General features: G+C 40.8%; 1 protein-coding gene across 8 annotated transcripts in view; it reads left to right on the plus strand.

Annotated features, from left to right (window-relative positions):
• TBC1D14 (TBC1 domain family member 14) overlaps positions 1-14,334 on the plus strand; it is a 490,570-nt gene that overhangs the window by 403,593 nt on the left and 72,643 nt on the right. For all 8 annotated transcript variants that reach the window (XM_069203187.1, XM_069203189.1, XM_069203206.1 and 5 more), the window contains 2 exons: positions 6,683-6,754; positions 7,041-7,169. In XM_069203187.1, coding sequence (XP_069059288.1) covers positions 6,683-6,754; positions 7,041-7,169 — 201 coding nt within the window. The remainder of the gene's footprint in view (positions 1-6,682; positions 6,755-7,040; positions 7,170-14,334) is intronic.

Genomic DNA, 14,334 nt, shown 5'->3' on the forward strand with positions numbered 1-14,334 from the left:
AACAACAGATGCTTCCATGACAGGGTGGGGAGCACACCTCAATCAACACAGCATCCAAGGACAATGGGACGTACATCAAACAAAGCTGCATATAAATCACCTCGAATTGTTAGCAGTATTCCTAGCGTTGAAAGCATTTCAACCCATCATAACCCACAAATACATTCTTGTCAAAACAGACAACATGACAACAATGTATTATCTAAACAAACAGGGGGGAACACACTCGACACAGCTGTGCCTCCTGGCACAAAAGATATGGCAATGGGCAATTCACAACCACATTCGCCTAATAGCACAATTTATTCCAGGGATCCAAAATCAACTAGCAGACAATCTCTCTCGAGATCACCAACAGGTCCACGAATGGGAGATTCACCCCCAAATTCTAAACACTTACTTCAAGATTTGGGGGACACCTCAAATAGACCTATTTGCAACAAAGGAGAACGCAAAATGCCAAAACTTCGCATCCAGGTACCCACACAGGCAGTCTCAAGGCAATGCTCTATGGATGAACTGGTCAGGGATATTTGCGTACGCTTTTCCCCCTCCCCCTCTCCCTCTCCTTCCATATCTAGTAAACAAATTGAGTCGAAACAAACTCAAACTCATACTAATAGCACCAACATGGGCAAGACAACCTTGGTACACAACACTACTAGACCTGTCAGTAGTACCCCATGTCAGGTTGCCCAACAGACCAGATCTGTTAACACAACACAAACAACAGATCAGGCATCCAAACCCAGCATCGCTGAATCTAGCAATCTGGCTCCTGAGATCCTAGAATTCGGACATTTAAACCTCACCCAAGAATGTATGGAAGTCATAAAACAAGCTAGAAGACCATCCACTAGACACTTCTATGCAAGCAAATGCAAAAGATTTGTTTGCTACTGCCATAATAATCAAGTTAAACCATTACATGCATCTCCAAAGGATATAGTGGGATACTTGCTACATTTACAAAAATCTAATCTAGCCTTCTCTTCCATAAAGATACACCTCGCAGCAATATCTGCATACCTGCAAATTACCCATTCAACTTCACTATTTAGGATACCTGTCATTAAAGCGTTTATGGAAGGCCTGAAAAGAATTATACCACCAAGAACACCACCTGTTCCTTCATGGAACCTCAACATCGTCTTAACAAGACTCATGGGCCCACCTTTTGAACCCATGCACTCTTGCGAAATGCAATTCTTAACGTGGAAGGTTGCATTTCTCATTGCCATCACATCTCTAAGAAGATTAAGTGAAATTCAGGCGTTTACTATACAAGAACCTTTTATTCAAATACACAAAAATAAGGTGGTCCTAAGAACCAATCCAAAATTTTTACCAAAAGTTATTTCACCGTTCCACTTAAATCAAACGGTAGAACTACCAGTGTTCTTCCCACAGCCAGACTCAGTAGCTGAAAGGGCACTACATACATTAGACATCAGAAGAGCACTAATGTACTACATTGACAGAACAAAAGAAATTAGGAAACAAAACAACTGTTTATTGCATTTCAAAAACCTCATACAGGAAACCCAATATCAAAACAGGGTATAGCCAGATGGATAGTTAAGTGCATCCAAACCTGCTACCTTAAAGCAAAGAGAGAACTGCCCATTACACCAAGGGCACATTCAACTAGAAAGAAAGGCGCTACCATGGCCTTCCTAGGAAACATTCCAATGAACGAGATATGTAAGGCAGCCACATGGTCTACGCCTCACACATTTACTAAGCACTACTGTGTAGACGTGCTATCCGCACAACAAGCCACAGTAGGTCAAGCCGTACTAAGAACTTTATTTCAGACTACTTCCACTCCTACAGGCTGAGCCACCGCTTTTGGGGAGATAACTGCTTACTAGTCTATGCACAACATGTGTATCTGCAGCTACACATGCCACAGAACGGAAAATGTCACTTACCCAGTGTACATCTGTTCGTGGCATTAGTCGCTGCAGATTCACATGTGCCCACCCGCCTCCCCGGGAGCCTGTAGCCGTTTGGAAGTTATCTTCAACATTTGTACATTTGTAAATATATTACTTAAACCTTATTTGGTACATACTTATTCATTCCATTGCATGGGCTCTATTACGAACATACACAACTCCTACCTCACCCTCTGCGGGGAAAACAATCTAACATGGAGTCGACGCCTATGCGCAATGGAACAAAGGAGGAGGAGTCCCTCGGTCTCGGGACTCGAAAAGACTTCTTCGAACAAAAACAACTTGTAACACTCCGACCCAATACCAGACGGCGGACTATGCACAACATGTGAATCTGCAGCGACTAATGCCACGAACAGATGTACACTGGGTAAGTGACATTTTCCATTCTGGTTATTTAGCACAAGTAATAGAATCAGAAACTCTATCCTGTTCACATTTGTTTCGCTAAAGAAATTGACTGAAATGTGGACATCACTGCTCTGTGGAAGGGGAAATTAGTTACTTGTCCGGCTTGCTGTTGACAAAGCATGCAATAATGGGCTGAGGTGAGCTCTTAAGGTCAAGCTGAATCTTCTCCAGTTATTTTCTGATAGAACTTACATTTAAAAACATCACAAATAAGTTAATATACTTACTTATGCAAATGCTATATGAAAACATGCATTACTATGTTTTTTGATAAATAATTTAGGGCATAATTAAAGGCATGCTTCTCTACCCCATATACTATTTAGGGATTTAGTTCCAGAGACTGATATATACTTTATTGGGGCAATTGTATCTTATGTTTACAGGGCTGCTCTCTACCGATATGGGGGAAAATGCAGATTCCCTAGGTCTAACACAATGCCACTACTAAATATTTCGCCTGACACCATAGTGTATTGTGGGTTGAATGAAGTTCGACTGCTGAATCGCAAAAGCAGCTAGACATGCTTGTGCCCACTCATGTCTCAAAATCATGCTGTTGTGTACAGGCACTGGTCCCGGACAAGGCAACCAGCAACCATCAATAACTAATGGGTAACCAACAAAGGTTGGTCACAACAGCATCTTGTGTGCATACTACCACAGGCATTGGAATGGTCACTGTTTACCAATTGCTACTGTATACCAGCATATTGAACCCTGCGCATGTTTAAGGACTGTTCGTGTCTTAACAGGGACCATAACAGAAAATGAAGTAATATAAAGCAACGTACTTAAAACGTCAATCTTCTGAGTACTGAATCCATTTTTATATTAGGAAGGCTATTCAACAGATCACATGCCAAAGTGATAATTGACAGAAACAGATTTTTGCTTTAGATTGAGCATTCTCAAATTTCACAATACAGGGGAAAAGGCCGGAGAAGACCCACCCATGGAACTAACTAATAAGAACTAGCCGGCAATAACGGAAGAATCTAATATGGAGCACTTCCTATGTTTAATTGATACCAAGTGGTGTTGAACTGTGAGGTCGACCGCTCATATAAAAACAAAATCTTCAATAAATATCCAGGAACTAGACGATCAGAGTTTTCAATAAGTCCATTGCCTCTCTTACCAGTGGCACTTGGTCCATGATCAGCACATGCATTTTCATTCCCTCCTAATGTGCTCAGGACGGAAACACATTTATTTACAATTTTTTTTTTCTATGAGCAACAATGTGAGCTGCCTAGGACTGTCCATCATAGAAGTCCCTAGCAAGATTGTTGTCACCAAGCGGAAGAAAATGGGTTCTGCCCATCAAATCCATCCGGATTATTTTGCTTTTTTTTATTTTTTAAAATACTTTTGATGAGCCTAACAACCTGTGACTCACCCACGGTTAGCTCAAGATAAATGGACTGTGCTTGCTTACTGCCAGAGTATGCCTTTTAAGATAAGGCTGCTATAACGCAGCAAGGGTAATTGGCACTTGGCTGGATACACATGAGCATGTGTGAAGGCTGCGCATGGGAAATTCCTGTCATGCGCAGCCCATTAATTGTGCCTGGCACAGAGGGGACTCTGCAGGATTGTATATTGACCTTTGATAGGCCTTATAATGTTAGTGTACATTCATAGGGAAAGTCATTGTGGTTTACTTTCTTGTCTGCAGTGACACTTCATTATACAGCTCTGAGGAGTGCTGCCTTAGAGTGCAGTTTCCCTTCCCTTTGGCCTACTGAGGCTAGTGACATGTCGATATGGGGCTTAACATGTATGGGGAAATCAGTTCTGCAAGTTCCAAAAAGTTATCTATACAGCCTGTATGTCATCCTGCAATGTCATATTTCTCTGGTTCAACTCAGGATCAGAGCCCAGGCCTTTTGTCACTCGGCTGTGCCGAGTTAATTACATTTGTGTCCAGCAGCATGAACAAAGGCCTCCTCGCACAAAGAGAGTAATTAACAGCGCTTTGCACAGCTCCTGAGGAGGGAAGGGGTGTGTCGGAATGCTCTGCATCAATCAACAATTTGTCACACTGTACCAGGGATGGGCATGCCCAAGCCCACTAAACAAAGGAGGGACACAGACCTCTGAAACAAACTGAGAAGAGAGGCTTCCTTTGACAATTTTATGGGGAAAGGCCCTAGCAGTGATGTCAGAGAGGTGAGCGGGAGCTGAGGTCTCCAGAGCAGATGTGACAAATGACTCCTGGGCGACACCATTTGGAAATGTCTCAGAAGATTGGAACAGGAGCTGGTGATGTGGCACCCCAGGTTAGGCCAGAGGTGCATCCCTGCTGGAACCTCATGCCCCCACTTAAAAAGGTCTTGCGCAAGGGAATAGCTCTCGTTTTTTTTTTTTCTGCTGGACCCTGGGACTGGAGGCAGCAGCCATGGACAGTTGGAAGAACCTCTTGATACTTGATAGCCATCTGGACTAATGACACTGACTTCAAGTTGACCAGTGGGGCTCTCCCAAGGACCAGGGGAGCAGGCCCCCTTACACCTCCTCAGGACTGGTTTGGGATAAGTCTGGGCTTTTCCTCCAAGGAGGAAAGAGGCCCTGAAGAAACGAAGGATGAAGGCTGGTGCAGGAAGCCAGTGAAACCAGCTCCCTGCAAAGTTCATCACCTTAGAGGCCTAACGAAAGTGCTCCAAGTGGCTGGGGCTTGCCACCCAGAACAAAATGAGCCCACACACGTGCAAATCATCTCACTGGTGCCCAAGATATGAGCAGATTAAGGTTCCTGACCTTTTCCCCCAGCGAGGCTCTGACGGCTCGGAGCACCACTGCCTACTACAAATATTCAAATCATTAACATTTATAAAGCGCGCAACTCACCCGTGCGGGTCTCAAGGCGCTAGGGGAAAAGATTACGCCCATGGTGGACAGGCCCGAAGAGCGAAACCTAATATTTTCCCCAGGAGGGGGTGGCGTGAGGCCCCATCCTCAAACCTAAAAGGGCCCAGAGATCCCAACCCCGGGGCATTATTTAATTGATGGGGCACAGGATCCCCAACTCTGGGCTCCTACTACCACCACACAGATGCAAGGAGCACCATTGCATCCCCTGAGAAGTAACTCAGGGGTTTGGGATCATCTTTGGGCCCTGACCTGTAAAGAAAGAAGGGTGAATGCCGCAGCACTCCCCTCATCTGTGGTAGGCCTGTCTCTTCTGTCTGTGTCCAGGGGGGAGGGGAAGCAGCCACACAACACCAAACCCTGCCCACAGGAACACCAGCAACTCCCCTCATGTTCCGGTGATGATACAGAGGAGCGCTGCACACTGTTTAATGGAGCTGCACACTGATTACTTCTGTTGTTGGCTTGTTTGTCTTGGTTTAATATTTAACAACTGTTAAATAATTCAAATTGTTGGGATCTAGTGACCTGCTTTACACTCACCATTACCTTTTTGGCTACTCATTGGTCTAATATTTATAAAATTCAACACTTCAGCCTGAAGATGGCCCCATGTACTTTCTAGACGATTGGGGACCGAAACGTAGAAGCAGCAATATCAACAATTAATAAATTATAGGGAGGTGCAAACCTCTCTCCTCAGAGTAACCTCATCTTTTTTTTTTTTTTTTTTTTTTTTAACTACAAGAATGACTATACTTTTGGTGATCCCCGTGGCACCTCGGATCACCATTTCAGACTTCTAAATATTAATCTCAGTGTTACTACGGGAAAGTGTGACTTACTGATTCAGTTGTGTTGACCCTGTTCTATTAACAAATTTTCTTTGTGTGAGAAATATCCTTACATAATGCATTGTTTTTGATATTTATACATACAGAAGTACACCTCACATCTGATCTCATCTGTTACTGATTTGCTATTCAGTGCATGTAGCAAGGTTCGCAGATCTATTCTTTACTGCTATTCAGCAAGTAAAATATTGTATAGAAATCTTCTCCTTTATGGGATTCGTTTGTGTATCTGCTGTAAGATGTGGCAGATCACGGAACCAATCCTGAAGAACAGGTACATTTTCAAACCAAATGTTGTATTGACATTGTCATAGCTTTGATTGTTTAGATATATATATATATATATATATCTATATCTATATAATTCCAACAGCTGCATAGAATATTTCTTGTAATCTGCACATACATAGAAAATGCAATATAAAAGGGAAAACCATATCAAAAAATCAATTGTGTAAAGCTGAGAGAGCTAAAAAAACATTTTCTGCAACCACTTATTAGCAAGTTGCAGTGTAACTTTTCCCTTCCTGTTTCAGGCTTCTATGCAAGAGAATTAATTTTACGTCTTACCTTCTCTCTTAGGGTGGCCCCTACCATGACATGTTGCACAGTATTTTAGGAGCCTATACTTGTTACAGACCGGACGTTGGCTATGTAAGTCGAGTGCTGCTCTTTACAGTTTCAGACCTTTTGTTCAACAATTGGTGTTGCATGATGGTAGCTGTGAAGGACAATCCAATTTATTTTTGAATAAATTCTGTTATGTAGGAATAAAATGTATCAAATAATGTTTGGAAGGCTGTTTTGACTGATTGGTTTCATGCTAATCTCCACGTTTTAGGTATTAAGCACAATAGTTTCAAAGTGGCAAATTCAGATGTCTGCCCTCAAAACTATCCAACTGAAATCTGTTTTCCGCCTTGTGTTTTATTTTTAACAGGTTCAGGGCATGTCTTTTATTGCTGCTGTATTGATTTTAAACTTGGACACTGCCGACGCCTTTATTGCTTTCTCAAATCTTTTAAACAAACCGTGTCAGATGGCATTTTTTCGAGTGGATCATGGTCTTGTGAGTATGCAGTGCTTTTTTTCTTCTTTTTACTTTAGTACGGTATATTTAGATTGTATTTTTCAGAATCCTTTGAGGTCTTTTTACTTTCCTCGTCCTACTGGAATGCCAGATATCTTGACTTTCCCCTCTACAATTCAATCTTAACTTTTCATTTCCTCAATGCTCAAACTATACTCCTTCACTGCTTCAATGTTTTTCAAGAAGCCCTCTTCAGGTGCCTTTTTGCCACTAAGGGTACTCTATGCCTCTACAACTCTCATTAAGTTAAATAAATTTGTCTGTAAAATATTGGGTTATCTCACTAACCAAGGTATGCCCAATTCTTTTCAAGAGCTGAAGAACTCTAGCTGTAGGTTGAACATTAAATATTTTTTTATTCTAGAATGGCTTTCTGGTGTAATGAAGAAAAGGCTTGTCACAGATAAAAACACCGAACTCGCTGGGACCCCCAGCTTAATCACTGTCTAGAGGAAGACTGTTTGTAAAGGGCAAGACACACTGTTGACGAGTGTGATATCCCCCCCAAAAAACGAAGCAAATCATGGCGTTATATTTGCAGCAAGAATACGATTTAGTGCATACTGGTGCTCTTTGCAAGAAACTGCACATGAATTGAGAAGGTCTTTTTTATGGCTAGTGAGGCCTAAGGAAATGTGGGAATAGATGCAGCACTCCCTCCTTTCGAATTGCGCTGCCATCTGTCTGAGGTTCACTATTCATCAACCAGATGTGTAAAAAGCATGTATTGCTTCTCTAGTAGACAGTTGCACTTCTGCTGGCCTGTCATAGCCATGCCTTCAGAGTGGGTCAAGCTGTAGCTGAGAATTGTCCGAGCAGATGGCTCCCCAATCCTTAGGAAGATTATGGAGTACCGAGTTGATCTATAATGAGTATATGATATTGAATTGGAGGAGTGAGAATAGCTGTGTAAAGTGTTTCCTCTGCTAACAGTTTGAAAACTTAATTGTTATCTGCAGAATCTTAGATCTCAAAAAAGGAAGGTTCAGCAGGAGTATTTTCTTTGCTTTGTTCAGCTTATCAGAGTTTACCCGTATTTGTAGTTTTGCAGTAGTTGCTTAACTGGCTGCTGCAGCTGAGTAACAAAGTTGAAATCGAAAGTAAGTTATAACAGAAACTGTTGTTCCACCATCCCTAGCAATGACAGTCTTCTCTATCCCCTTGTACACTGCAATAAAATTAAATTAAATGACTGAAATGAAATATAACTTGGAAATCGTTCCCATGCCAGAAGACATTAGGGCATGAAAAGCGCTGTTGCCCAATCCGAGATCTAAACTAAGAGCTCTTGAAAGGGAAAACCTAGAGAGTGAAAATCCAGGTTTTAAGGGATTTCCTATATAAAAGTTAATTGTCTAGAGAGACCACGGAGAATGACAGAGTATTCCAAAGCTTCACAGTAGCATAAGAAAAATATTTACCGCCTCATCTGGTGCGCCGAAATCTGGGCACCCAAATTAATTTCCTGGAGAAAGAATGCAGTTCCCTCTAGAAGTGTACCGATGGAACATGTCACTAAAACAATTTAGGGCCACGATCATGCTGTGCCTTATGTGCAAGACACAGCATCTTAAACATAATTAGTTTTCTAACTGAGAGCCAGTTAATTTTTTGAGCTCCAGTTAAATGGGCTTAAACCTAAGGATATACAAAATCGGCTTAGCCCCATCATTCTGTATGGTTTGCAGCCTATTTAGCAAACATTACTTGGCACTGAGATAGAGCGAGTTGCAATAGTCAAGACTAGAGGAGATCAGAGGAAGTACCACCCCTTTCCAGGAGGAGGTAGGGATATAAGGGAAGATCTTTCTCAGAGAATGGATAATGTTGGAGCACTCTGAGACTGTACTATTAATTTGAGAGTCAAAAGACAATTTATTATCAAACATCACCCACAAGTTATTTGCCGAGCTAACTTGGGATGGAAGTCAAACCTAAAGCATCAGGCCACCAGAGGCTGGATCACAACGAATGCGGAGTACTAAAGAATAGAAATTCTGTGTTATCAGCTTTTAATTTAAGGCAGTTCTTCATCCAACAGCAAATCTCCTGCAAGCAGTTTTTAAAATTAATGGCCATAGCATGAACATCATCACTGATATTAACAATGACGTATGTGTCAAAGATCAGACCACACATGACTGATTACGACCTTTCAGAAAGGAAGGCTCGGTGCCTTCCCAGTAATACCTAAGCCTGAAGGATGTAAGATCAGACAAGTGAGACCAACAGTAACGAAAGCTGCAGACAGATGTAACATAAGGACTTCAGCCTCCCCTTGTCACTCAAAGATCTTATACTCCTATTGCAGCGACTGATGCAGATTGTGTGCAGTGTTCACCACAGAGCATAGTTTGGGAAAGATCAAGTAGCTCATGAGTCTCAATCAAATTTGTCAGTTCTTTATTCAGATGTTTTTCTAGCATCTTGATGGGTGAAGGAAGCTGTGAGATAGAACGGAAATTCTTTAAAGCCTTTGGGACAACATTGGGATTTTGAGCAGAGGAATTACAATAGTTTCTTTCCACAGTTCAGGTCAATGGTCTGAGTCAATCACATAGTTAAAAATAGGCTACACATTCTGGTGCCTGGGGCAAGATTATGGGAGAACAAGGATATAACGAGGATCTAGACCTAGTATTACAAATAAGAGCCTCCACTTGAGAGGAGGAAAGAGCACAAAAGTTTAACAACTAATTAATGGTGAAAATATTCTAACTAGGACTGTACCACACTAGCAACACATATGCTGAACTTCGTCGAAACGTAGATACATGGTAGAGAAGGGGATTATATGCCCACCTTAGCCTTTGTCTGTGTGATTACTTTTCTTTGATGCCACATTATCTGTGCTTGCATTGCTGGCAAGCAGCCACCTACTATTCAGTTTCAGATCTCTCAAAGAAATAGCTGTTTGCCAGGAATCTGAAAAACGAAAGCTTATGTATGTATTTTCTCTCTCTGCGTCAACCTTACCACCCACCTGCAACTAAATGCTTGTGTGGATAGTTAATGATTTAGAGTCTGGTGTAAAAGTGCCTTTGATTAAATAAGTTTGGTCTCTAGTCTCAAATTATTTTGCATGCGCTGCAGTCATGGCAATCTGTAACGCCCTATATATATTCTTCCATTTTCTGTGGGATCAGCATCACATCTGTACTTAGCAGCAGCTACAGAAGTATCTTTAGAACAAACATACTATAACCTCCTCGGATTAGAGCTCATGCGCATCTTTAGAACTTGATCTTGACCTCTCTTCATAGCTGGGAGCCATGGTATCACATGGTCTTAAATGAAGAAGCCTCTGTGGCTTTAATCATTTGTTGCACGCCTTCTTGGAAGAGGTTGAGTAGCTCTTGAGGATAGCTGTTTGTCTCTGTCTTGCAAGATAATCAGGACTTCTGTCAAAAACAAGATTGGGTGTGCAGGGAAACAATCATGGACCTTCAGCAAGCCTTTTTTCAGCACTTCGTTCATGCATAAGAAAACACTTGGAAGTGTGTGGCCCCTTTCTCCTTTACATGCTGAGATTTTATTTGTGCTCTTTTCAGTACAAAATAGATGCCTTAAGACGTCATCATCCTGGCAGTCGAGATTACATGCAGCAAGGAACTCTAGTCTTGCTCTGAATGTCCAATATTTTCGTTTTACTGCTGTTATTTAGATATTTCTCCATACATTATCTCAAACTAAATGACTATTCATTATTTGTGTTTTCAGAACCATTGTCAGTCCCTTAATCACTCAACTTGATGTTGATACAATTCGAATACTCTTATTTCCTTGGAGCCTGTTTCTCATTGTACATTTCTTCACATCCCATGCTCCTTTTGTATAAAGCTCTGAGATGTGCTTGTTGTCTAATGCTATTGTGGGGAACAGCTTTTGGAGCCCCAGTCCCAGGAGAAGTTGTAGATTTGCTAGTACATATTTGTTTTCCAAGAATAATTCTACCTGTTACCATGAAGACTTTGGAAAGATTGGAAATTATTTTTTTACACAGAAGGCTGTATTCCGTATTTAGTAGTGTATTTGAGACCAATCCTTCCCTTTTAGGACTCCAGCTGCATACACTGAAAGTAAATTGTGTCCATCAATTTGTCACAAGCTTCACAATTTGTTATTGCTTTCTGAGACATTCTGGTACAGTCTTTTGATCTTCATGTGTACAACATTTAACTTCATATATGTGTGGCCCTCCATTGCCCTGCCCTGCCTCAGAACAGCTTCAGAACAGATATTGAGCAGATCTGTGAGCTCATCAGGCGGTGTTTTGCTGTAACATTGTTCAGCTCCAAGTAGAACCTTTGGCCCACCCCTCTTATTAAAACAGTCAGCTCTTTGCTGCACTATATTTTCCACAACTGTAGATCAGCAGTGGAACACAGGTTGGACATTTCTGACACTGTTATGAACTAAAACCTTGATTTGGTTTTTACTCACTGAAACATGCTTCACTGATGCATACCACAATATTATAAACCTTCTGCTTCCTCCTGATTACTCAGTAATGCAGTGTGATTGAGAAGGGCAGGAGTGTCTGTTATTTACATGAATGCTATTCAGAGTAGTGAGGTAACAAGAGTCACAGGCCTCCTTTTTAATGCATGACTCTAGATATCAATTTACTAGCAGGCATCATGCCCTCTATCAATCCCCTTGGGAAAATAAGGCCTCTGAGTAACGCATGAAGCACCAATATCGACCACTTAATTTAGTGTGAAATAAACCTCTTTCTAAGGGATTTTGAATCTCCTGTGGGATTGATCCTAATTAGGCTTAATCAGTAATCTGTTCTCTTAATTTCTGAAATTCTTTTACAACACCGCCTTAAGCTCTCTCACACAAAATGTTCTACACTGCCCTTATTTTAAGGGTATCATTTAATGCTGAAGACCCAGTCCCTGTTGATTAGTATGTTTATTTCCTAATCACTTTTTCAATGGTCTTCAGAACACCAAAGTGTTGACCTTAATAACTTTTCAGCACTGGCTTTGAACCAACTCTCTCATATTAATCTCTGTGGTGTCAGCGCTTCCCCTCCAGATTAAATAAAGGTTTGGCAGAACTTTTACCTCCTATTAACAACCAAAGAGAAAAGACTTTAACTGCTGATTCCTGGTTCTTTAAAGATTTCTTCAAGGACCGTAAAAATTTACAATCTCATGAGTAGTGTAAGAAATCACTCTCCTCTTTCAATTTGAATCTTTTTAGGACAACCAGAAGACTCTATGAAAGAATCATTTTCATTGATAGGGCCTCCCAGAACAAATCTCATACCCACATGGCGAATAACCTCCCAAAACAACTAGTCATTGTAGTTGTGGTGAACAGTCCAATTCCCTCATTTAAATTTGCTAAGTTTTTTTGATCAAAAAATTTACTTGACAGAACAGTCATTGTCTCACTCCTCCTCCCCAACTTCCAGATTCACAGATTATTGTAAATCTTCTGTGTAAATCAAGAGTCACTTGGTAGCACTTTGACTTGGTCTTGGAAGATGGCTTATTAAAAATAATTACTCAAATTGAACCTTTTAACCACTTCACGGATCTGGTTGTTGGAAGCTTGTTAATGAATTATCATACAAGCTTTTGCCTCATCGAACCAAATAAGTGTATCTTACTGCCTTAAAGATTAGCCAAATAACTCCACTATTGAAGAAAGCTTCAGCTGATGCATGTGATCTACATAATGTTTACCATCACCCCAGTCCACCACTCACAAGAACTGTGTTTCATCACAGCCTATACAAAATGTATTTGCTAAGGATCTCTGAGAGTATGTCATGTTTCAGACTAGGGTGCATCACTGAAACTGCCTTGCTTCAGATAGTTGATAACTTGCTTCACATCCTCAATTCTGTTAATTCCGGTGATATTATTTTTCTGGACTTATCTGCTGCATGTGTTAGTGTGAACCATGCTATGTGCATTAAAAGTCTCATTGGTAGCATTTGTCTGAAATCGTTTCTCTCTTTAACTAACCTCTCACAGCTAATCAAATTTGGCACTTGTTTTTCCAATTTGATTACTTTATCTGAAGGAAATCCCACTGGACTCCATTCTGGACCCAACTCTTTTCAATTTGTATATCCAACCACTTGGAGACTTACATAAGAATTTAGGAATTCTTTATCATTAGCATGAGGACGAGGCACAGTTCATCCTCGAGAGATCATCTCCTAGTGATGTCTCACATTTTGTCCAGACTTTACAATCTGTTTGAAACTGGATGACTGCTCGCTGTTTAAAAAAAAATCCGGCAAGAACGTAGTTGTCTCAACCACTTATACCAGTTCCATATGAGAGTGATTCAATTGGCGTCATCTCCTGCAAACCTGCCATCATTAACTGCACTAAGTCTCTCTGTAATAAATAAGCACAATGGATACCGTGTACGGCAGTTATTGAAAATGGGCAATTAACTGACGCACAGAAAACCGTTGTAAATAAGTCACTGTGGACTTATTTTGAAAAGCAGTATTTAATATGGTGGCTGTCTGATTCATCCACAAATGTGCTGCGTATCGCTTGCAAAAACGAGCAAGTCCAACAGTGCCATAAACAATATATTCACTATAATATATTCATTTAAAGTACTTATTCTTTGTCAACAAAGAGTGCTATAGAAGTTGTGATCGTGAAGTACAGCAAACGTGATAAAGTGACTTGTGTGTATGTAGATAAACCAAAAAACTCTAGACTTGAGAAACCTCCTGGGCATTTGTAGTTATTTGAGTCTAATTGTATTTCAGTTTACTGTGTTTTGACCTCTGTATTTATTTGGAGTTGATCGTCAAAACCAGTGGTTATTTGAATGATGGAGGTAGTCCATGGGTACCAGTTTGTAAGGTGATGTGTCTAAGGTACAATCATTTTGAACAATACATTTGTTAAAAAGTATCTTCAACGCTATTGAAAGGTTTTCCTTTTTTTATTGCTATGTCACCCCAGAAATAATTACTGCTAATTAACAACCAGATTTGGCCCCTTTTTTTTGTTTCCAGATTTCAAAATAGTTACCTTGTCTGCTATGGGCCATTTGAGCAGTCAAGGTTGAGGAAGAGTCAATAGGTATCTAGGTTTGTGTTACTTAGCATTTATTTTTAAGGCACAAATTGATCTGACCCTGCAGATGGAAA

Source organism: Pleurodeles waltl, chromosome 1_2, assembly GCF_031143425.1.
Source record: "Pleurodeles waltl isolate 20211129_DDA chromosome 1_2, aPleWal1.hap1.20221129, whole genome shotgun sequence".
NCBI classification, from domain to species: Eukaryota; Metazoa; Chordata; class Amphibia; order Caudata; family Salamandridae; genus Pleurodeles; species Pleurodeles waltl.